The 26,549-nt window shown below is 39.2% G+C and overlaps 1 protein-coding gene across 2 annotated transcripts in view; it reads right to left on the bottom strand.

Moving 5' to 3' along the window:
• Positions 1–26,549, bottom strand: part of LOC126195072 (ribonuclease Oy) — a 62,471-nt gene that overhangs the window by 17,462 nt on the left and 18,460 nt on the right. For both annotated transcript variants that reach the window (XM_049933525.1, XM_049933526.1), the window contains one exon: positions 7,231–7,603. In XM_049933525.1, coding sequence (XP_049789482.1) covers positions 7,231–7,603 — 373 coding nt within the window. The remainder of the gene's footprint in view (positions 1–7,230; positions 7,604–26,549) is intronic.

The following is a 26,549-nucleotide window of genomic DNA, read 5'->3' as shown; positions in this document are numbered from 1 at the left end:
CTCTAACTTTAACCTATCCATTTCCCTTTTCAAATTTTCTAACCTACCTGCCCGATTAAGGGACCTGACATTCCACGCTCCGATCCGTAGAACGCCAGTTTTCTTTCTCCTGATAACGACATCCTCTTGAGTAGTCCCCGCCCGGAGATCCGAATGGGGGACTATTTTACCTCCGGAATATTTTACCCAAGAGGACGCCATCATCATTTAATCATACAGTAAAGCTGCATGCCCTCGGGAAAAATTACGGCCGTAGTTTCCCCTTGCTTTCAGCCGTTCGCAGTACCAGCACAGCAAGGCCGTTTTGGTTATTGTTACAAGGCCAGATCAGTCAATCATCCAGACTGTTGCCCTTGCAGCTACTGAAAAGGCTGCTGCCCCTCTTCAGGAACCACACGTTTGTCTGGCCTCTCAACAGATACCCCTCCGTTATGGTTGTACCTACGGTACGGCTATCTGTATCGATGAGGCACGCAAGCCTCCCCACCAACGGCAAGGTCCATGGTTCATGGGGGGAGGACTTGCAATTTATAATGCATATTAGAGGAGGAAGAAAAAAGCAAAAGAAGGGCGTGAGTTCAAAATATGTTACAATTACATGGTTCAGGAGGGGAATTTCATATTCTCTAGAAGGAACTTGAAGAATATATATCTTTCCCTTCAAGACTCACAGGTTTTTATTATATTTTGTATTTGGCTATTAACTGTTCAAGTGCCTTTCCTGTACCGGAGATAACTAATGAAACCATATAAATACTACACTAGATTAGTATATCTAAAAACAAAGATGATGTGACTTACCGAATGAAAGTGCTGGCAGGTCGATAGACACACAAACAAACACAAACATACACACAAAATTCAAGCTTTCGCAACAAACGGTTGCTTCATCAGGAAAGAGGGAAGGAGAGGGAAAGACGAAAGGATGTGGGTTTTAAGGGAGAGGGTAAGGAGTCATTCCAATCCCGGGAGCGGAAAGACTTACCTTAGGGGGAAAAAAGGACAGGTATACACTCGCACACACACAGGGATAAGCTGAGCATTCACTGTTGTCCCTTGCTGAAGGAAGTGAATCAGAAGGGGGCCATCTTGGTCAAAGAAGAATGCCAGCATAACCTTTCCTGCACTCCTGTGGACGTCAATGTCCTGCTGCACATGCGAAACTGGTTAACATCGCAGCCCCGGGAATTTTATGAGACAGCCATTCACTGCCTTGTATCACAGTGGGATAAGTGTCTCAACAGCCAGGGTCAATACTTCTAACATACAAATAGTGGTTTCTGTAATTATGCCTCTGGCTCGTTTCTTTTTGAATGCCCCTTATATATATGGAAGGGCAGCAAGAATGGTCACAGATTTGATCCATGGAAGAGTGTCACAGAGATATTGAATGAACGGAACTGGAAGACTCTTGAAGATAAACTTAAAACTATCCTGAGATAATCTATTAACTTAGTTTCAAGAACCGGCATTAATGATAACTCTAGGAATATACTACAGCCCCTTACGGATTGCTCACACAGTGATCATGAGAATAAGATCAGAATAATTACTGCACGCACAGAGGCATTCATACAATCATTCTTCCCATACTCCATATGTGAATGGAACAGAAAGAAACCCTAATAACTGGTACAATGGGACATAAACTCTACCATGCAGTTCATGGTGGTTATAGGTGTAGACGTATTTGCAGATGAAGGGGAGGAACACTGCAACAATCAATACTGAATTGGTGGAAGTGCATGGCAACAATGCATCATCTCTCTGTGAAGAATGAAAATCACAAGAGAAATGGAGGCCCTTGTACTTGAAGACCAGCATACCAATTAAGACTTCATTGTTATAAAGTGAATTACAAGATATAAAAAACAATAAAATGCACCATTAATATACTGTAAATCAGAATTTTTGTGTCCAACACATGCAAAGATAAACATTTTACATCGACTTAGAATATTTATATTTAGTATTGCAGCAACACTTCAAAGGCAATGGGACACTTAATTTTTCCCACAAACATACTGGGACACCTCAATAATGTGGGATAATATATGGGAAGATCAGAAAGTAATGCAAAATTATTCTTTCTCCCCTGGTATTGCAGCTGGAATTTTGAAATTTCATGACAATATAGTTTGAAGTTTGCACTAAGAGGGCGCAAAATGTGAACTTTCACAGCCAGAAAGGTAATAATTAATAAAATGATCTGGGCTATTATGCTGTGATTAAATGGATTTCACATTAAAACCCAATGTTTGACCCTCATTTGCAGAGGACACTTTCAAGGGAGATCATAGCTCCGCTTCCATGTGCTTCCGCACAGTGGCGTGACGTCACATGCTTTGAATACCCACAAGCAATTGGCATTGTCGACTGCCATCGTCTGCTTTGGCATCACCGCATGAAGGAAGAATGGTACACATCTTCTTCAGCACCAGGATCCAGATGTCTTAACTTCATGCTCTCCTCCTTCCCATTGAATTCCTGGGGTGTTTTACAATCTCTATGGCCTCTCTGTATAGCCTATCATGGTATCCACTTGTGGCTGTCAGTACTTGACTCCTATCAAAATGAATCTGATGGTCTCCTGGCTGCAAACCATGTGCCGCAATAGCTAATCTGTCAATCTCTCCTCTTCTGCAATTGTCCTTGTGCTCTTCTAGTTGTTTTTTGACCTTTATTTTTATAGTACCTAGGTACATCTCCCCATAAATACATGAAATCATATAAATGCCTGCTTTTGCAGCAGTTGGTGAGCGTCCTTGGCCAATTTTAGGTGATCTTATATCTTCTGAGTGGGTTTGCAGATTACTGCGATGTTTTGCTTTTCAAGATTTTTCTTACGCGGTCAGTAAAGTCCTTAATCAAAGGCAGGAAAACATTCAATTTCACCGGTGCTTGAGCATCGCTATGATTTCTATGTGGCAGTCTTACTCTCTTTACCTCAGTGAACGAATAACCATTCTTGAGCAATACATGGGTGAGATGTTTTAATTCTGCTTCCAGCAGCTCTGGCTCGCAGATGTTCCTTGCTCTATCTGCCAAAGTTTCTATGATGCCTCGCTTTTGTTGTGGGCGGTGGTTCAAACCCCAGTGTAGGTACCAGTCTGTGTGTGTGCGCATTTTTTGTAAACTGTATGGCCCAAGCTCCCATCTTCTTTCTTGAAAACTAGCACATCAAGAAAATTTAATCTTCTGCTTGCCTCCTTGCCTCTTCCTGCAATGTAAACTAAATCTTCGGATTGATCCCTTTGAGATGTTTGTGAAAACGACCTAGTTCCTCTCTACCATACCACTATAAAACAAATGTGTAGTGGTGACTGAGTTAGAATTGATAAACAAATGCATGATGCTATTAGGAACTGTATGCTGACAACTTCTAACAGACAGAAGAAGAAATTTCATAATTTGCAACCTAATCAGATGATCCACAATTTAGGTGCTTCCCACATGGTTATCAATTTATGTGGACATCGTTATCTGTCAATGAGATATTTGTGTTGCCAAGGGTGGAAATTTTGACATTAGCCAGTATAGAAACGTGCATTCGTAGTGTGGACATGGTTAAAGCTGAAGAAATCTGTACCGAAGTTGTTAGAGTGTTGTCCACACAAAGCCTCCAACAAATAATTTAACTGTGGTGTGAGAGGAATGTAAAAATAATGCCTGAATGAGGACAATAGTGTTATCATTCTCCCCGCTGACAAGGGAAATACAATGGTCGTTTTGAATGTGACCGACTATCCTAGTAAGATTAATAACTTATTTCATCTGCAAACATACAGAAAACTGAGTAAAGAGCCCACTGACAAAGTTCTTAGAACTGTTACACAGTTGATAAAGAAGTCTTATACTGAACAGAGCATTCAGAAAAGTCTGTTCAATTCAGTTGTGCTACCACTAAGACTTTACAGATTGCTGAAGGTGCACAAATAACATGTTCTCCTAAGGCCTATAGTTACTGCTGATGTTTTCCCACCTATTTAATTTCCAAGTTCTTGACAACATCATTATGACTGTATATGGGCAGGTTGGCTTTGTATATCAAGAATTGGCACATTCTATCAGTAAATTAAATGGCATAGTGGTACAGCTGGAGGACATAGTAGTTAGTTTTGATGTGGTACCACTATTCACTATGGTTCCACTCAATGAAATGTTGTGACAGCTGAATCAGATTTCCCTCCCTATATAACATAACTGCTTAAATATTGTCTGACAACAATGTATTCCAAGTGGAACGATGAGTCCTATGGATAGAGGGATAGTGTCACCATGGGGAGCCCGTTAAGCCCAGCTACAGTGAAAAAAGTTTGAGGAGCATGTGTTGGAAACTGCAATAAAGAAACTGGATATTTGGTTCTAGTACATGGACGATACATTCGTTTTGTGACAGCATGGCAGGGAGGAAATAGGTCATTTTCACAAACATCTCAATGAGATCAATCCAAAGCTTCAATTTACCAAAGAGGAGGAGGAGGCAGGCACAAGATTAAATTTTTCTGATGTGCTAGTTTTTGAGAAAGAGGATGGTAGCTTGGGTCACACGGTTTACCAAAAACCCTCACACATAGACGGTTACCTACATTGGGATTCAAATGACCGCTCACAACAAAAGTAAGGCTTGATAAAAACATCTGTGGATACAGCAAGGAACATCTGCAAACGAGAGCTGCTTGATGCAGAATTAAAACATCTCACCAACACACTGCTCAGGAATGATTATTCGTTCACTAAGGCAAAAATATCATTAAGGCCACCATGCAGAAATCACAATGATGCTCAAGCATTGGTGATATCAAAAGTTTTCCTGCCTTTCATTAAGCCTGTTACTGACTGCATAGAAAAAAATCTTGAAAAAGCAGAACATCATGCTAATCTACAGACCCACCCAGAAGATGCAAGATCACCTAAAATTGCCCGAGGGAGCTTGCCAACCACTGGAAGAAGCAAGAATTTACAGGATTCTGTGTAGTTGTGGAGAGATGTACATGGGTGCTACAAAAAGAACAGCAAAAAATTACTAGTAGAGCACAAGGGCAATTGCAGAAGGGGAGAGACTGACAGATCAGCTGTAGTGAAACATGCTTTGCAGGCAGGAGACCATCAGATTCATTTTGATAGGACTCAAGTACTGACAGCTGCAAGTGGATACCATGATAGGCTATACAGAGAGGCCACAGAGATTGTAAAACAGCCTAGGAATTTCAATAGGCAGCAAGACGGCATGGGGCATGAAGTTAAAAGACATATGGATTCCAGTGCTGAAGAAGATGTGTACCATTCTTCCACCATGGTGTGATGCCAAAGCAGATGATGGCAGCCGATAACACCCAATTGCTCTTCGGTACTTAAAACATGTGACGTCATGCCACTGAGCGGCAGCACACGGAATCAGAATATTGCTGCAGTCAGTAGTGAGCCATTCAAATACTCTACGATCCCCTTGAAAATGTCCTCTACAGATGAGGATGGAACGCTGGGTTTTAATGTGAAATCCATTCGACCATAGCATAATAGCCTGGAAAAGTTTATTAATTGTGACTACAGAGCATATTTTGTTTTCATGTGCAGTTCTAGTGAGAGAAGCCTGAACTACAAAACAAACATGACTCGTGTGTTATTGTCATCAACTGGAGAAGAGCAGCGAAGTGTAGTTCGATATTTGTGGGCCAAAGAACATAAACCAAGTGAAATTCACAGGGACACATGTGGTGTGTTTGGGGATGGCGGTATGAACCGTGGTAAAGTCTCCAGATGGCGTGTATTCTTCCAAGAGGGCCTTAGCGATTTGCCATGCTCTAGGTGGCCGGTAACAGTTGCCACCCAACAGTATGTCGGATCCATTAAGGCAGCAATCTTGAATGATCGGTATGTGCAAGTGTGAACCTTATCACAGCAGTTCAACGGTTCCTATGGTGCCATATATGATACTGTTCATGAACACATTGAAATTTTGTAAAGTTAGTGCTTTCTGGGTGTCTAAGAACCTGACAGACAGTGGCAAGGGCCAGCAAATGATGACAAGCATTACAACCCAGAACAGCACGAGTCTCTGAAAGGATTTGTCACTGGTGATGAACGGTGTGCATACCACCACACACCCAAAACCAAGCAGGCTTCTATGGAGTGGAAACATGCCGACTACAACCCAGAACAGCACGAGTCTCTGAAAGGATTTGTCACTGGTGATGAACGGTGGGCATACCACCACACACCCAAAACCAAGCAGGCTTCTATGGAGTGGAAACATGCCGATTCCCCAGTACGAAGAAAATTCAAAGTAACTCAACCTGCTAGAAAAGTGCTTGTGACAATGTTATAAGATATGCACAGAATTTTATTGGTGGACTTTGCTGAAAATGAGAACACTGTGAAGGCTGCAGCCTACGTTAAAACTTAGGGTAAGTTGCATTGCACGCTTCGTGACGAACACCACGACATTAATGCTTCACGACAAACCTCGCCCCAAGTTGCTGCTCCTGTTCATGAGAAAATCAGCAGATTTGGGTGGGAGATGCTCCAGCATCCACCACACAGTCTGGACCTTGTACATTCCGACTTTCATCTGTTTGGTCCCTTGACGGAATTTCTGGCCCATCAATGCTTTGCAACAGATGCGGAAATGAAATCAGCAGCCCGGAGATAGCTATACAACAACCAAATGGACTTCTACCAACAATGCATATTGAAGCTGGTACCACAATGGGGGAAACGTGTTGAGAACTATGGTGACTACGTAGAAAAGTAGGTAAGAGATGTAAGTTTGTTTGTAGTTTTTTGTTACCTATTAAACCTTTTGGTAACAAAACTATTGTGCATTTGTTCCAATTTTCTCTCGTACTTACTAAAATAAGCTCAGCTTATAACCCCATTTAAAATGATAAAAAATATTCCAGAATGGCAACAACAAACAAAAATAAAGACAAGATATCACTTATTTGCAGAGAATTTCTCAATTTCTTCATGGAGTGTCAATGTGGCACTATGTCTCTGTCCTGAAATATTATAAAAAATGACCTGAATTGCTGTTAAAAACAGAATTTATGAAACTATGTTCCTATGAATGGCACCACTGTCAGCAGATGGTAATTTTAAAGTTCAACTTTTGACACAAGTATTTAGCAACATTCTTTCTACTGTGAGGTAAGTACAGTATTTCCATATGAGACAAAAGAAAATCATTAGTTCTTCTTAAAGACTTATCAGAAATTATATACATCATACCTTGTCTTCTATACATTGAATATCAGGGTCAACTCCAAGGACACTCACGACAGCATCAGAGAACTCCTGAGCAGAGAATCCTTCAGCATAATCCATTTTGATGCCAGCTTTGGGCAATATGTGATCCATTCCATATGCTTCCAACCATTCCAGACCCTTGCTGAAGTACTTAAGCTCTGAATTAAGGTCTGGAAGACTTGCAGCACAAGTACCATGCCTCTGCCACTCATGCTTCCACAATGCAGATTCCGTTCCATTATAGACATTGATCCAGTACTGATCCAGCTTCTGCCTGATGGGTTGTAAGGAATTTAAATCAAAGTGTAAACTTGAATTGCAGTACTGGGGACCCCTCGTGCCCAGCTTCGATGGCCTGTGTCAAAACAAATAAGTTTCATCAGTTCATTGGAAACATTACCAAAGAATAAGTAGTTCCCAAACTATGCACATTAATTGAAAGGGATGTAACGTAGGGGTGATAGCGTATCTATTCGGATACCTTTTGTAACAAGTATGTAGGGCACAATTGTTAACAGTTCTTTGCTCATTAAGGAACACCATTCTGCTCTCCAATAATGTAAAAATGCACATAAAGTATGAAATAGCAATTAAGGCAGATAAGAAAACCTTTCACATGAGCATCGCAAATAACTCATGGACATAGTAAGTCACTTTTCAGATTTGCATAATTTTCCAAAATAAAGTAATTTGCAGGGGGACATTTTGTATAAGAACTGCAAACAATATCCACAAAGGCTCAAAGTTTTTACTGGTGTGATAAGTGCACATTAGCACCCCTTCTCTCAACTCAAATTGCATCAGTGGTACTGCTGCATATACATTAATTTTTTAATTATTGATTTATGATCTGTGTCATTAGTAAGGCATGAAACTTAAGTAGGCGCACAAAATGAAAATTCAATTCATAAAATTGTTAAATTCGAAAAAAGACATTTGAACTGGCTAGTCTTAATCTTCGGCTTGTGTCATTTATTATAGGAGCATACAATATTATTGCGGCACACCTAGTTTTCAAAACAGAGACTGATTTTTCTGAGCAAATATTGGAAATAAGTGGAGATTGGATGATGGCGAGGACACTGTCCATGTTGTGTATTAATGACCTGGCTGAGAAAACTAATGCTAACTTCCGACTCTTTGCAGATGATGTAGTTATCTAAATGGATGACTATCTGGGAAAAAACTGCATATTCAATCAGATATTGACAAGATTTCAAAGGGGTGTGAAGATTGGCAACTTGCTTTAATGTTCAGAAATATAAAATAGTGTACCTATTTAAAGAATAACAAAATCATAGTATCTTATGACTACAATATCCATCAGTCACAGTTTTAATCAGTCAACTTATAAAAATATAAAGGAGCAACAGTTTGTGGTGACATGAAATGAAATGACCAAACAGGGTTAGTGATAGATAAAGCTGGTAAGATACAGGGAAAAAGACACCTTACAGAAAACTGACAGACGATACTGATTATTTACAATCGAGAGCAGCGTGAATCATGTTTGATGATGAAAAACCGAAACCTGGAGACACTTGTAGATAAATATCGGCTGTTCCATGAAAGCCTACTTACAAAATTTGAAGAACCAGTATCAAATAAGTTCACTACCATTTGCTTGTGGCTTACCTGTGAACAAGCATTTACAGTGGGGGGGGGGGCAAAAAGTGCATGAGAGACCAAGCATAGTGTGCCAACCTCTGCCTTAAAGGTTTTTTATTTTCCCCCTAATTATGGGCACACTGTTTTCACTCTGTACGACATTAATTACAGTAGCAATGTAAACTGTGAAATTCAGACATTTTTGTGAACACGCTGTTTTTGCAAGCAACATGCTTAATGAGAAGAAAAATTATATGAATGTGTCTGAATTTCTACGCAATCATGAAACATTTATCACTGATCTGCTGCTCCTTTATGCCAAAACCTAGCAGCTATGTCAATTGAAACATTACGCTGGCAACCACAAAAGTCTAGCACCTACAGTGTTGTTCGTAGCAACTGGGGACAAGTTACATCACTAATTGTATTGTATTGTATTGTATTTTTATTGATCCAGGCAATCATAGTATTGTACAGCTGTACATATGATATTGGATAGGTCAAGAGAGCTATTTACAGTAATTTTTACAAATTGATGTTTACATTATTTTGTAGCAAGGAAATTATCTATCTTCAACAAAACTGTTAATACAAATCAAAGAATGTAAGATTTTACATACGATATTGGATAGGTCAAGAGAACATATTTGCAGCTAATATTTAATAAATTGATTTTACATCTTTCAGTAGCTGTTACATCTCAGCTAGTTCCTGATGTCTACGATGACTTTTACAAATAAAGGATATTACGACAGTACTTATAAGGGATGTAATGTCAGTAAAGAACATAAATATATTATAAAATATACACACGACTCACTCACTTAATAAACAACCCACTTCGTAATTTGTTGTAAGGGAGACTGTGGGGAAAACAATTATTAATTCACTTCTAACGTTCTAAAAGAAACTGTGATACGTTTGTGATATTATTACAGTAAGATAAACATAAGCCCATAAGCATATTCATTTATTTCGTATATTTTAATTTCACGTTACGAGTGTTTTATCAATTTATTGTGCTGCTCCTTTTCAATGAAGATAAGTATATCTTGGGTCTCTCCACTCCTTTCCCGCCACACTGAAACCAGTGACGAATTTATTGTCCTTCTCTGGTCTCCAGTTAGAACTTAAGCGCGCTTCGATAACTTTCTACCAAGCATGTTTCCTTTTGTTTGGCATTTTGTGCAATGGATCTCTTAGGATCCGGAAGTCCCTGTACCTGTGGTATCTAAATTTTTGTATTATCAGCATTACATTACATTCTGCCGTCTCCGTCGCTCACATAACTTATGCTATATAATAATCAAAGCGAAAAATAGCAGACGCATGCACTCTATACTGCAGTGCCTGTACAGAAGTCACTGTGAGCACGTGAAATTTCTTTGATGGTTACAAATAAGCTAAAAGTCCGTCTACAATCGGGGACAAAAAGTGACTGCAAGAATCTACGAATGCGGACTGAACACGACCGAATGCTGTTAGTTCGCTCTCCAGAGAAAGATTGTTTTTGTTATAGAAACAACTCACATACTCCACTATAATTTTCATTAACTCAACAGTCTACACACTTTTGTGCTCAACACTCTATCTTTGGCCAAAATTCACCACATTTCTCTGTTAATAGGTAGTACTATAGCAGGTTCGTGATAACTCTGCACTATATTTTTTTCATTAATTTAACTTTGATCAAGGGAGTAAGACTACTTTTTTCAATGGTTCTTTAACGAAAACAGATAAACCGAAAGGACGCAATTTTTTTTATGTGGGTTGTGATTTTTATAGTGCCAGAAATTAATCTTCCGTACAGCTATCTACTTATAATATAGGACACGTCATTATACTTACAATATGGACAATATATAGATATATGCTTCCTCATCGCACTGTAAACTAATCCGATTTTGTTGAATAAGCTCTGACAGCAAACAGAAACAGAGGCAAAGTGTTTGTTTTCGATATATTCTAAGCATTAAATTTATCTGTCCCTTTTTAGCTGTCGCAAAATATTTCTACACTTTTTATTTACAATTCGCGTCATTATTTCAATAATTTGCGCATGAATTGGAAGGTATTAAAAATACGTTTTCGGGCAGTACTTGTCTTCGCGCTACGTGTTGGCAGCATTTATGTACGTGAAGTACTGCGAGTAACTTGTGAAATATGTTCACGATATTTGATTTTTAAAAAATGATACAGTCGTTCTCGAAATGGTTGCATGTAAAAACTCACGTTTAACCTTTAAAATATTTTCAATGATAGGATGTTTTTCTTGTACCGGTGATTAATGCCATTCGTTGATACTGTTGCGCAACAACAGATAACGCAGGACGCGACTCGCAGTTGAGCTGCGGCGTGGTTTGGAAGTACGTGCAGTGTCTAAAACTTCGTTGTTGGTGCAGTTGTGGAGTAGTGTTGTTTGGCGATACAAGAATTTACGCAGCTTGAAACGTCCTTTCGAATTCCGTAGGTAAGGTCACTATTTTGAGAATTTTGAGGGTTACTTGTTTGTAGGCTAAGGACATAGTACTCGTATTACATAAGAAAAAGGTCATGCATTTTACACGCAAAAAGACGCCTTTTATTTTTCTCACCCAAAATTATGATAACAGTACTCATGAATTCTCATTGCAGATAAAGGTATTTGTTACGAAAACTCATTGGAACTGAGTTAAGGAAAGCGCTCTTCGAATAGCACTCTGTATCATAATCATTAAATATGACGAACTTGAATGGTCCGTAATTGGTTTTCATTCTGGCTCACCTTTTGTTTGCCTACCGCACCAGTTACCACGTTTGTAAACAACATGATTTATACGTAATTTTACGGATGTTTTCAAGACAAAGTTGCTCTGTAGAAAAATGTTAATTGTCTAGCGGAATGAACCATGTTAACAAAAAATTATTATATTATTTTGATGATTGCCGTATTAATTAATCCATAGTTGACATATAAAGAGCAATCTCCTCCAGGTGATGTTGTTTTTTCTGTTATTCTTTCACAGTGGGCACTGACGAATTTTTTTTTTAAAAAAAAAGCTAATTGTACCATGGTTTGGAGTCTACATTGTACTAAAGGACCCTGAATACCAGTCTGGGTAAGTCAGGTGAAAGATCAGAGGCAGTCAGGAAATGAACCATGTTTAATGAAGCACCTTGATGCAAACCAAACTTCAGGTTGAGAACATCTTCACTTATGAATAGCCACTGTTAATTCAATCCCTCATTGTTATGAAGTTTAAGAATATTTTTAATTAAGTTTGTTCAGTGTGTTGCTAATAGGACAAAGCCCTCTCTTTGGTTCATACCTTGTCCCAAGAATTAACAAATGCTTTGTATTTCGGGGTTGTCAAAAGTACAATACTCCATAATTTACTGTTTATAATTGTTGCTGGCAATTGCACTGTCAATTCCAATTTCGATGGGCTTCCAGGATAATTAAAAAACTAAAGTGCCAAATCCCAGATAGTCACCTTTTGTTGTGTACTGGAGCTTCTCAGAGAAATTTATACACTTTCGGCGTATCCTGTTAGTTAGGATACGTAGAAAATTGCAAATGATTGGTATCCTTATGTAATATTTGAGAAAATAAGTAAATAAAATAAAGGAATCAAATTAGGCATTGAAATTCCTGTGGGTTGCCCTTTTTTTTTTTACAAATCTAATTCAGAAAAGTTCATTTTATTCTTGCTTTGAATCTTAAATGACCACAAGGTAACACAGCTGATTTCTACTTGAGTCTCTACCAGTTGTAACGTTATTGGGTCTTAAGAAAAACAATATATCAAGTGCATTTAATTTTTGAAGTGATGCAGTTGTGATTGGAAGAATGTCATAATTTGTGATCATCATGGAGTAAGTTAACAGCAACAACACTCATCTTGTTTCAGATGAAAGAAGTGATTAGTGACTGAAGAAACCCTAGGACTGACTGGGGATTGGAAACCAGTTCTATGGATTTTTGGTTTAGCACTTACCCAATGAGCCGCCAATCCAAACACAGGTAGGAACACAAGAAATTTTACTAGCACTTCTCAAGGTGGTCAAGATTTTGGTGCTTAAACCTGTCTTAGTCCTCAACAGCAGTCATCCTGAGGTCACCAAGTATTTTTAATAAAATTTATGTCACTAGATGAAAATCCATTCTATATGGCTGATTACTGCCTCCTGAAAGGAAGTGTTCACCGCATGGATGTCATTGTCTTGAAAGACCAACCCATTACCAAAATGTTGACTTTAGGGTTGGACGCCGGCCACGGTGGCTGAGCGGTTCTAGGCGCTACAGTCTGGAACCTCGCGACCACTACAGTTGCAGGTTCAAATCCTGCCTCGGGAATGGATGTGTGTGATGTCCTTAGGCTAGTTAGGTTTAAGTAGTTGTAAGTTCTAGGGGACTGATGACCTTAGAAGTTAAGTCCCATAGTGCTCAGAGCCATTTGAACCATTTAGGGTCGGACAGTAAGTTGGAGGATTGTGTCACAATACTGCATATCCCTCAAATTATGGCCTACCTCTGATAGTGACAAGAGGCATCTTACAAATGCACATGAAACTAGCTTTAGCAATCACAGGCCCTGTAGACCATGCACTCCATCAATGATCTGCTTCCACCGCGTTCTATCTCTCGCAGCCTCTTCCTAATGATGCGATGCCCTTCTCTCTATCATCTTTCCACCTTGTATGGGTTCGCCCCAATGTTCTTGTTGCCAGGAGAGTTCCTTCAAATGCTTTTTAGGTGATTCTGTTGTTTTCCAACTCTTGCCACATGTCCAGCCCAATGCGGTCTCCTACTTTTTAATTTCTGGATGATAGTGGGTTGCTTCATTAACTGATAAATTTCGTTGATCTTTCGAATTCTCCATACACCATTCTCAAACACAGGTCGCCAGATCTTTCTCATTACTTTTCTTTCAAACACATCAGTTTTTCTCTTTCATTCTTTGTAAGCGTACAGCTTTCTGAACCGTACAGTACTATGGGGTAGATGATAGTGTTGCATATCTTCATCTTTGTGGTGATTGACAAAGCTTTACTTTTGAGTGGGTTGCTTAGTGAGTACAGACATCTTGACCCTGAGGCTATTCTTTCATTTATATCCATTGTTATGATATTTTTACTGTTGAAATGTGATCCAAGGTATTTAAACTGGAGAACTTTTCTGAATTTCGAATGCTGGTCAATTTCAAAGTAAGGATTTGGGTTTATGACTCAACCTATTTCCATATGTTCTGTTTTCTCTTGGTTAATCAAAAGCCCCATTTTGCTGGCACTGTGCCTGAGAGATCTGTACATGTCTTTCAGTTGTTCTTCAGTTTCACTCAGCAACACTATATCATCTGCATAAGTCAAGAGTTTTACTTCACTGTGTTCGAATCGGAGACCATTGTAAAGATGTAAATTACTCTCCCAAACAACTTTCTCTAATGCAAGGTTGGAGAGGACACATGAAAGAGCATCTCCCTGTTGTAAGCCTGTTTTAATTGGAAAGGTGGGACACATGGATCCTCTTAAACTTCACTGCTGCCTGGGAGCCATCCATGCACAGTTGTATCATCCTAATGATTTTACTGGGTTTACTAAATTCTCGTAATGTTGTAGAGGCTACTTCTGTGGATGCTGTTGTAGGCTTGCTGGAAGTCAATGAAGAGACAGTGGATGTTTTTGTTAAATTCCCGGTATTTCTCAAAGATCTCTCATATAGTAAACAAATTATCAGTTGTGGAACGGTTTGTTTGAAATCCAACCTGGTAATCTTGAATAATGCTTTCTGCATAAGGTTTAAGTTTTGCCAGAATGATCATTGAGAGGATTTTGTACGTTATGTTCAGTAAACTGATTATTCTGTAATTTCCACATTCCATTCTATTTCCTTTCTTGTGTATTGGACAAATTATTGGTGTTTTCCAATCTTCCGGCAGTGTTTCAGTTTTCCAGATCCTTATGATGAGGTTATAAATGTCTTTGTGTAGTTTGCTTCCATCCTATTTTAACATCTCTGCTGATATCTGGTCCTCATCTGCTTCCTTGTTGTTTTTGAACTTTTGAATCGTGTGGACCACTTCCTGTTCTGTGATTCTACATTCGCCATTATTAATGCTGTCACTCTGAGATGTTGCGTAATTGAAGGTTATGTGCGGATCAATGTAATTTAAAATTTCTGAGAAATACTCTTTACATCTTTCTTGGATATCTTCCAGCTGTGTTAGCATATTTTGATTTTTATCTTTTATGAATAGGTTTTTCACTTCAATAAGCTCTTACTTTTCTTTGTATACTGAAACAACTTCTTTGAGTTTCCATTCCTGCTTTCCACTTCTATAGATTCTAGTACTCCAGTTAGATATTTCCTTTTCTCTGTTTGTAGAACTCTTGCTGTTTCTCTTCTAACTGCCTTGAAGATCTCTCTCCTGTCCTCACTCTCCTTATTATGCAGCCACAGCAACCTGGCTTCTTTCCTCCTTTCTACTGCTCTCTGGCACTTTTTGTTGAACCATTTCTGTTTCTTCGTTTTCTTTTTCTTGCCCAATGTTTTTTCTGCTGCATCTGTTGCTACAGTCTTTATTCTTTCCTAAGCCTTCTCGACACTATTTTCCTCATCAGCTTCTTGCAATGCTGTAAATCGGTTATTTATTTCAATCACATAGACTTATTTAACAGACAGTTCCTCCAGTCATTCGATGTCTAAATTAGGTTTTGGTGTGACTTTTGGTTGTTGATTCCCAATCATCTTGATTTTCATCTTTCCTACCACTAGGAAATGATCTGAGCCAATTTCAGCTCCTCTGTACGTGCTGACATCTCTTTTAAATGAAGTGAAATGTTGATCTGTCATAACATGGTCAATCTGATTTACTGGTTTCCATCTGGAGAACACCATGTACCTTTGTACATATCTTTGTGAGAGAACATCGTCGAGCAAATTCTCATATTCTTTGACAGTGAAAAGTTGATCATTTTTAATCCATTTTCGTTTGTGGTCGAGTGCTTGCTATGTTTTCCTATTTTGAGGATGAACATATCCTCTTTACCCATTTTTCCATGAAAGTCCCCTAGACTATACTGTGTACAAAAGCTGCATTATCCTGTTCAGAGCTGGAGACACGGAGGACCATATTGAACTACACTGAAATTACAGGTTTGTTTTTACTTCCATTGCACAGTTGACTAGATTGTGATTTACTGTTGTCAGTAGAGTATTGAAAAAGAAGTTTCTGATTTTGAAACAAAAAAAAGTGCAAATTATGCTACTCACTTGAATGGCACAAAATATTTCATTGGGCAGTTTATGCTGATCATATTTTTCTTGGCCTGCCTCTAGATCACACTGTACAAGCATCACAACTTTATATCAGCAAATGCTATTAAAGATTTAAAGGTGACACGTAAATGAAGTAGTGTGGTATTCACACAGTAAGATATGGATGAAAACTGTGGAACAACATGTTCAGTATTTACTCCAGTTACTTTTGTATGGAAGTCTGTAACACATGTAGTAGGTCCTACGGCAGATAAGGTATGCAGGTTCATGCATTTTTCCAGATGAGTCTGAACGGTGTCCAGACAACCCATATTATTTGCTGTAAGCAGGTTAGCAGTCTTCTACCAGGGTGCCTGTCTGTGTGTGGATATGTATATATGGCACAATAGACAGAAACTGTATCTGGTCTATAGTAGAGTGTATTCCGTGCACAAGTGTACATTCCAGTGTCTTGTCATATGGAGTCAGAAGTTCTAGGAGTAATTTGTTGTGAAGATATTACACTGCCAAGGATAGTGTTGAATCTTATTTTCAGAGATTGATTGCTGTACGCTATAATCCAAAAAACCATTTTTTTATGTAAATGCCTTTAATATGCATCTACAGTTTGTAACAATTGAGATCACGTCACCTCAATTGAAAGAACAGGAACATCTCTGTCAGATGGCAGTTTGTTCACGCTAGATGGAACATCAACATAATTTTTGCTTTTCTCAGTATTAAAAGAAAAAGTTAGGTAAAGAGATATCTTCCATCTTATTAAAAATCGGAATGTACAGAACAACTGAGAGGACAAGAGGGAATGAATCAACACTGACTACTACGAGGGGCGTGCAGTAAGTTATTTTTCTTCTTCTTCTTCTTCCGAAGGCAGGTTGGTTTAATTCAGGACTCCACTACACCATTATTATTCCTTGTCCTTTTGGCTACAAAACTCAATTTTTCAACATAACCCCATTCTGTGTGATGGTCTTACACTACCTTACTGGGAGGGCCTGTATGCCTGCATGGTACCACTCTATTGATCGACATCGGAACCAACATTTGCTGCATCAATAACCTCATCATCATACACATACTACTCCCTGCAGAGTGTATCCTTCATTGGGCCAAACAGATGGAAGATGGAAGGTGCGAGATCGGAGCTGTGAGGTGGATGAGGAAGAACAGTCCTAATAAATGTTGTGAGCCCCTCTTGAGTTTTCAGGCTTGTGAGCCTTGCATTGTCATGGAGAAGTATAATTTCATTTACCTTTTTTTGGCAACAAACATCCTAAAGCTGTTTATTCAGTTTCCTGAGGCTATCACAATGTACTTCGAAGTTTTGCATAAATTGGTGTCTGTTCTTTCACACAAACACCATTTTTGACCCAGCAGCCATTACAAATTAAATTAAGAGACAAAGGAATTACGGACACTGGCTGCAAGCAGGCATTGATTGAAATCAACAGGGAAAGTCGAAAATTTGTGCCCGACTGGGATTCTAATCCATGTCTCCTGCTTACTACCTAGATATGCTGACCACTAAGCCATCTGGATGCAATGTCATTGTAACTGCAGGGACTACCCTAGCACAACTCCCATCATATCCAGATTCTCAACTTATCCGCACACTTAACGTAGTGCCCTTTGCCCATTATCCTCATTACTCACAGCATTTCGCCGATTCCCGTAAGTGTTTGAGCATGGATGCATCTGCACTGAAAGAAATAATTGGCCATATCATCTTGTGGCGTCATGTCCAAAAGTACATACTCCATTTTTGATCCAGCAGGTACTATGAATCAAGACACAAAGGAATCTGTGCTGTTTTCTATTGACTGTGTATGTAAGTTAATGTAGTAACTATTCCCTGGAAGTGCAGGTACCAGATTAAGTCATGTAGCAGCTGTTGTGGCCTCAAATGTGGTTGTTACCTATGGCAAAATGAATAGTCATGAATTTCAGTTGCACACATAAATGTCAGTTTTAAATTCAAACACTTTGGGTTGATCTGTCAGAACATGTGCTCTAAGGTACGGTGGAAATAACAGTTTGTTTACAAAAAGAAATAACAATAGACTAAACCTAGTACTAAACAGATTTTTGTGTATGGTCAGTAACGAAAAAATAAAATAAATAATTTAAGAACATGGTTATGCAGCTCTTAATGAAAACAATGCTTTTTGCCTGTATTGAAGCTGTAAAGTTCTCAGTTAACCCTTATTTCGTTAACTTAACAACATGCACATGTAGTGCGTGTTTGGGGGTGTAAAATGCACTGGACTGGAATAAGAAAACTGGAATTCACTAACGGAATGATGGGTGATACAACTTATTGATAACCTATACTGAAGGTGTACACACATGAGTGCACTAAATGTGGGTTGTAGAACAGTTATACATGAAGTATTCCCTGCCAAAGACCATTTGGTGCATTGCCACTATGTAATATGTCGATGAAAACAACAGGATAGCAGTACTAAGAATGCTGCCACAAATACCAAAATGTGGTTCTTTAACGGTACTCTTAAGACAACTGAAGACACACCAGTATCCTGCTATACATATGTTCAAAATGTGTGTGACTACTTAGAATCATGCACCAGAAATAATCATATTGCAAATAAAATATGCCGAAGCCACTTAACAGAAGCCTAGGGCAAAATATCAGCAATGGATATGCCAAAACTGATATAATCGATTATTCTTCCAAAGAGTACTTACGCAGAAGAAGCAAAACATCTATTTACGATGATGTTTAATATGAGACAGTGTACCTTGTGTTATTGACACAGTGTTATTGACCTTTTTTTCCCCTCCTTCTGTGCCTGTGTCACAATGTCTAATTTTCAGCTTTCTCTGTATGGTCATACTGTCGCAAAACCAATTATGCAATCGTCAGTGTCGAATTTCTTTTGTGACCGTACACTATTTTTTCCTAAGTTTACACATGAGGTTATTAGACTATCAACGTCCCCATATGCTTCACCTACAGTTCTCATTCCTAAAGGGGCAAGGTGAGGATTATAGGCTGTTAGTCGATTACCAAGTCCTTAATGAGAAGGTTATTTGGGAGTCAGTTCCCTTTCCTGACCTCCATAATTGTTTCACATGGTTTGCTGGTGGGTGCTATTTTACTGTACTCGATTTAAATTAAGCTCACTATCAGATCCCACTAAGCAAAGAGTCTAAGCACATTACTGCCTTTTTTACAGATTGGAATCTGTATGAATTTAATTGGGTACCATTTGGCTTGGCTACTGGGGCTGTCGTTCTTCCACAACTTCTAGATCACGAGTCATGTGTATAATTATCTTGATGCCTTGGTGGTCTATAGCCATTCTTTTCATGAATATCTTTCTCACCTGGAGCGGGTATTGTTAAAGGTTCAGTCTGCTGGATTAACTGTCAAACCATTGAAATTTACTCTTGCTAGGCAGCAGATCTCTTTCTTGGGGGGCCATTCCACGTGAAGTGTCCTAGGTCTCCCAGCTCGACCATTTTCAATTTTGATGAAATTTGTACAGGATGTACCTGAGGGCCATACATGAACTTATCCAAAGTTTCAGGCTCACCTGTAACTTGATTGAGGTGCTAGAGCCATTTTCATGAAGACCACTTTTACAGAGACCAAAAAGTCATGAAGAAATTGTCAAGTTTGGCATTCCACTGTTCCTAATGTAAAAGAGCTAGACTCTTGCTTTTGTGTATAGTGGTACAACTTTGTGTGCTCTACACACAAATGTTGCAAGTAGAGCTCAGAAAGCAATGCATTTGGCATAATCTCAGTTCAAAATTAACGAGGCATATGTAGTGGAGAAAGTGCGCTATGGACCTGGTCTTTTGCCAAACTACTGTCTGTCTGTTTAGTATATCACAAATTTTGGTCTGGATTGTGTGTTTAATTACTGTGATACCATCCTGTAAATTTGCTGAAAAACATAAATTTATCAAAATATACCCATGTTCAAAGTCGTGTATCTCAAAATGGACACCTACCACATTACATTCATTAACACCATTCAACAGAGCACATTTCATTCTATTAGAAAACTTATTTTCATTTTGGTGTCTCTTTGGGTAAGGTGCAAAAATGCCATATAAAATTTGGAATTTTGTTGATTATGTCTTCATTGTTTAAATATTCATTTTGCTGTTTATTCTGCGATTTTAAACCTGTTTGTGACAGGTTCATTGCTAAATTTAACCATTTAACTGTACTAGAGACTGCTAAATAATTTTTGGGAAGCTGAATGCTTATTAATTTTTTTTTTTTTTTCTTTTTCTTTATTTAGGACTCGGCAATTTGATTTTAGTGTCTGAAGCATATCAGGTTGTTGCTAAAATGGAAGAACAAGATCAAGTTAATGTATGCAGTTTTGGAAATACTGATTCCCCACACCATTTAACGACATACAGTGCCTTAAAAGGACTGAAATCTGTAGAAACTTTCCTTAGAAGAACAAGAATTACTTACGAGACAGAGTGGTTTACATTCTACTGAAAATACTCAACTATGCTTCCATCATGAAGCTTTACTCTTAAAAAGATTTGAATTTTTGCAAAGATCATGCTGCAACCCATTTGGCAAGAGAAACCACACTGCACGGAAAAGCTTGCGCTCAATCAACCTACTAAAAAGGGTCTGTCTGTCTGATATTAAACGGCCAAAAAATGTGCCCTTTCTGTAGAAAAGAATTTGATACACTGAAATATTCACAAATGGACATTACGTATCAGTCAGATGAAGATGATGAGACTAATGTTGGTCACAATTTGAATACAAGCTTAACATCTGTTGGAATATCACCATTAAAATTTCAACGAATTGGTGCAAGGGATACAAAAGAATATGCAGAGCACAAAATCCATCAAGTTGAAGGTGGAATTACAAGAAAATTGCAGAAGTGGGAGGACTTGATCCCAGTGAATTGGAGCAACCATCCACAAGCAAGCAATGCTGGACTTGCTCAGATTACATTGAGCTGATCCAAGAATTGCAAGAAAAATTACACATATCAAATAATAATGAGAAAATTCAAATTTTGACCTTAGTTCCCCAAAGCTGGTCTATCAAAAAGACTATGTAAGAATTTTGTGTTTCAGAAAGAATGGTAAGGAAGGCTAGAAAGATAAAAGCTGAACAGGGAATATTGGCACAGCCCGAAGGTAAATGTGGGAAGCAGCTTTCTGAGGGTGTGAAGGCAAAAGTCATAGAACATTTTTATGATGAAGAGTTTAGTTGGATTTGTCCAGGAAAAAAGGACTGTATTACTGTTCGGATTGATGGAGAAAAGATTAAAAGACAGAAATACTTATTACTGAGCAACTTAAAAGAAATGTTTGTTGTGTACCACAATAAAAATTGATCGGAAATTGGATTTTCCAAATTTTGTGAATTAAGGCCAAAGTGGTGTGTGACTGTAGGCACAGCTGGTCCACATTCAGTTTGTGTCTGCACAGTACATCATCAACATGTGAAACTAATGGTGGCACATAGCCCAATATAAGAAGATTACAAAATTTTACTGAGCAAAATTGCCTATAATTTGGAAACAAAGGATTGCATGCTTCATCGCTGTGAAGTATGTCAAGGAACAGAAGCTCTAAATGAATATTTGGAAAGCGCTTTTGCAGATATTGATCCTGAGGATACAGTTCAGTTCAAACAATGGACCCACACTGATAGAGATACACTTGAAGCCAGAGAAATGACAGTTGAAGAATTCATTGAACTATTAGTTGGCCCTTTCTACTCACCACTGCACTGCAAAACATCAGAGCAAGCATTTAGCAGTTCACTGAAGAAGGTCTCAAACCAGGAGAATTGATTATATTAATGGATTTTGCAGAAAATTACTCCTTTATTGTCCATACGCAGTGCAGGGATTCCATTGGGAAAATAGTCAAGCTACAATACACCAATTTGTCATTTACTACAAAGGTAATGAAGACCTAAAGAGTGTCAGCTACTGCACAATCAGTGATTGCATCCGACATGACACAGTTGCTGTGCATGTGTTTTTTAATGTACTTGACCAAATCCCATAAGCGCATTTTTAAAGAAATTAAGCATATTCATTATTTTAGCAACGGTTCTGCAGCGCAGTACAAAAATTTTAAGAGCTTCCTAAATCTTTGCCATCATCAAAAAGATTTTGGCTTTACTGCAGAATGGAATTTTTTCTGAACAAGAGATGGGAAATCACCATGTGACAGAAGTGGGGGCACAGTTAAGTGTTCAGCGGCAAGATCAGATCTTAAACACCCAATTGACAACCAAATCTTAACACCAACTGATCTGTTTGAATATTGCAAAAAATGTTCATGGCATTGAATTTAATTATATTAAAAACTAAATTATTGAAGATGCAACAATTGATCAAGAGAAACGTTTCTGAGGGCAGATGTACAGTGTCTGGTACAACAGACCATCATCATTTTGTGCCAATTGATGAAAAGTGACTTATGATTCACAGAGTATCAAATGATACATTGTCCTTTATAGCAAATGTTAACCGACATGCTAAAGTTGCTACTAAACATGTTGCCATTAATGAACTACAGCCTGGCCAGTATGTTGCTTGTGTTTATGATGGAAAATGGCGGATAGGAAATACCTATGAAGTTTCATGTGAAGAAAAAGATGCCTTGATTAATTTCATGCATCGTTGTGGAGCTGCTCAATCATTTCATTGGCCTACTAGAAGAGACATATGCTGGATCCCAGAACAACAGATAATTGCAGTCACACCAGTCCCAGCTGCTTCAATGATGGGGCATCAATACAGTTTGCCGGAAGCAATAGTTTTGGACATCAGCAAAAAATTTAAAACATTTAACAATTGAAGAATTCTGTGTTACGGCTTGGGAACCACAGAGAGACCAAAAAAAAAAAAAAAAAAGGCTTGGGAACCTGCTAGACACCCATATTCAGACTTGGGAACCTGCTAGATATTCTCATTCCAGCTTGGGAACCTGCTAGACACCCACTTTCAGGCTTGAGAACCTGCAGTCAAGAAACCCACCCGTGGCTGATTTTGCATGGCTATCCGGCGTGGCCCCTTGGTAATGAGGTTACCAGTCTTGAGATAGGTAGTGGCATAGCCGCCATGGCCCAATGCAATGATTTTAGGAATTACCAAAAAGGTCAATAGTTTAGGCAAATTTTTTGCACCTTACCCAAAGAGACACCAAAATGAAAATAAGTTTTTCTAATAAAATGAAATATGCTCTGTTGACTGGTGTTAATGAATGTAATGTGGTAGGTGTCCATTTTGAGATACATGACTTTGAACTTGGGTATATTTTGATACATTTATGTTTTTTAGCAAATTTACAGGATGGTAGCACAGTAATTAAGCACACACGCCAGGCCAAAATTTGTGATATACTAAACACCCAGACAGACAGTAGTTTGGCAAAAGACCAGGTCCATAGCACACTTCTCCACTACTTATGCCTTGTTAAAACTATGGGGCAAATTTCTCGTGACATGATTTGTTGCCCACTTTGAACTGAGATTATGCCAAATGCATCGCTTGCTGAACTCTACTTGCAACATTTGTATGTAGAGCACACAAAGTTGTACCACTATACCCAGAAACAGTGGAATGTCAAATTTGACGATTTCTTCACCACTTTTCGGTCTCTGTAAAAGTGGTCTTCACGAAAATGGCTCTAGCACCTCAACCATGTTACATTTGAGCCTGAAAATTTGCATAAGTTCATGTAGGTACGTCCTGTACAAATTTCATCAAAATTGAAGATGGTCGAGCTGGGACCATCTTTTAAACTGGGACACTTGACATGGAATGACCCTTGGGTCGCCTGGATTCAAAGAATGGTATTAGGGTTGATCAAGAATACACGTCCGATTTGAGAAAATTTCCTCCCCCAAAGAAGAAAAAAGGGGTGGGCAGATCCATTGGTATAGCCAATTATTTTTGGAACTTTTTCACCAATTTCACCTTACTTGTTGCTCCCCTTAATGATATGCATAAGAAGGGAGGAAACTTTGTTTGGGGAGAGAGCCAGCAATCTGTCTTTGGAGCTCTTAGGACTGCCATGGGCAACCCATCTGTATAGTCTATTCTGGACTTTGGAAAGAGATTTATAGTGCAGACTGATGCTTCCAGTGCCGGAGTTGCTGCTGTACTTTTAGAGGAAGATTTAGATGAAAGGTTCCCTTTAGATTTTGCCTCGAGGAGATTAGCAGGTCCTAAACTTAAGTGCTCAGTTTATGAGCGTGAGGCCATTGGCTGTCTTATTTAGTCTTGAGAAAAATAAATTCGCAGGCCGGGGTGGCTGAGTGGTTCTAGGCACTACAGTCTGGAACAGCGCGACTGCTGTGGTCGCAGGTTCGAATCCTGCCTCGGGCATGGATGTGTGTGGTGTCCTTGGGTTAGTTAGGTTTAAGTAGTTCTAAGTTCTAGGGGACTGATGACCTAAGATGTTAAGTCCCATAGCGCTCAGAGCCATTTGAACCAAATATAAATTCTATCTCAAGCATAGAGAATTTGACTTGGAGACCAACAACCAAGCCTTGAGTTGGGTCTTGGCTTGCCATAGGAAGGCTGGCAGGATTGCAATGTGGGCCGTTCGTATATTTGCCTTCTGTTTCAGAGTGCATCATATTAGAGGCTCTGATAATCAGGTTGCTGATGTTTGATTATGACACTCAGGAACCAAAGGCGGTTCATTGTTGGTCAGTTCACCACTGGGGATCTCGAGGTTAAACAGGATCAGGATCCTATTTTTGACATACTAGGAAGTGTGTGTTGGCTGTGAAGGTTGTTCCCGGTTATTTTTTGAGAAATTATATTTTGTGTTGTGGGGTTGGTAAATTAGCTGAGGCTAACATTTGTTTACCCATCAAATTGGTGTTTTCCAGCTTTCATTATTTTCATGCCACATTGCTGGGTGGTCATTTGGACCTTCATAAGACCCTTGCTAAGATGCACTGTCATCTTACCTGGCCTTCCTTATATTAGGACATTTGTTGTTTTTAGGACATTCGTCGTTAAGTCGATGACTGTGAACTGTGTAAAATATGTAAACCCAACGCCACTTCACACAAGGGGGTATCGCTATCTTAACAGGAACAGTGCTCAGTGGTTAAATTATTTATTGATTATGGGGGTCCCCTTCCCCGAACTAAGGGAGGGAACTGTTGTATTCTGGTAGTAGTGGATGGTTTTTCTAGTTTGTCTGCTTACTTCTGAACAGAGGAGTCACTGCTTCACTCACTACTCATCATCTTACTAATATGTTTTCTTGGCTTGGACCACCTGAGGCTCTTTGAGCGATAATGCTCCTGCCATTGTTTCTAGTGAGTTCAAGTGTTTTTGTTGTAGTAATGCCATTAAGCATATAACTGCCACCCCCTATTATCCTCAGCCTACCTTCTGAAAGGATTAACAGGGATCTTAATGCATTAAGCTTTAATCATTTATCAAGTGAAGGCTCAGATCGAGTGGGATATTTCTCTCCCTTAGATCGATTTTGCCTTTAATTCAGCATAGCATGAGGCCTGTAAGCTGGTTCCAGGGGCTCTTATGTTTACCTACCTCCTTAATTCTCCCCTTGCCAACCTGTGGAATATAAAGACCTTTTGCCTGAATGTATCACCCCTGACGTGGTTAAACAGAACTGGGATAGGGCTAGAAGGAATACTGACTTAGTCAATCGCCATTGGGGGAGACGTTATAATCGAGGCAGACAACCGTTTCGAGGGAATGTGTGGGATTAGGTTTTGGATCATAACTATAACATGGTCAGAGGACAGCATCGTGGAATTATTGGGAAAGTAGCTCCTCATTTTGTGGATCCTTGCTCCATTGATAAGATCGTTAGTTCTGTCAACTCACTTGTTTGGAATCTGGCTACTGGTAGAACTTAAAAGGTTCATGTGAGTCAGGGAAACAGACTAATTAGCCTCTCCCCTTTTCCCTCCAGACCTGGAAGAGGGCGGGGGGAGGGGGGCTTTTGGTTTGAGTGGGTGAGGTTGTCTTTCGGTTTGAGTGGGCGAGGTTGTCTTTCAGTTTGAGTCTGCGAGGTTGAGCCGTGGGGCCTCGCAGACTATTTTGCATGCCTTGATTCTGGGCATTATTCACTGGCACTTCTATTGGAAGTGCAAATCTATTGTTCCTGATTATCTCCCGCAGAGAGAGTCCTAAGGTAGTCCTTGAGCAGTGTTGGCAGGGCAGTAAGAGCCAGGCAGTGAGTGACAGCACACTAGAGGGCATCACGGGCCGAGTTCTGGACATAGTGGGTCAATTGGCCATTAGCTCTGTTTATGTCAAGACTTGGTGAAGTTGGAGTTACGACATTTAATTGAGTACAGCATCCTGTCCGCACCCGCTGATTTGTCCCACCTTGATACTCCATACCATGCAGTACTGGGTGCTGGGAGACACACTGGATATTTCCAAGATTATCAAATATCTGCCGT

This window comes from Schistocerca nitens, chromosome 7, assembly GCF_023898315.1.
Source record: "Schistocerca nitens isolate TAMUIC-IGC-003100 chromosome 7, iqSchNite1.1, whole genome shotgun sequence".
NCBI classification, from domain to species: Eukaryota; Metazoa; Arthropoda; class Insecta; order Orthoptera; family Acrididae; genus Schistocerca; species Schistocerca nitens.
The sequence above is the reverse complement of the archived record's forward strand: the minus strand, read 5'-3'. Positions and strand labels throughout refer to the sequence as shown.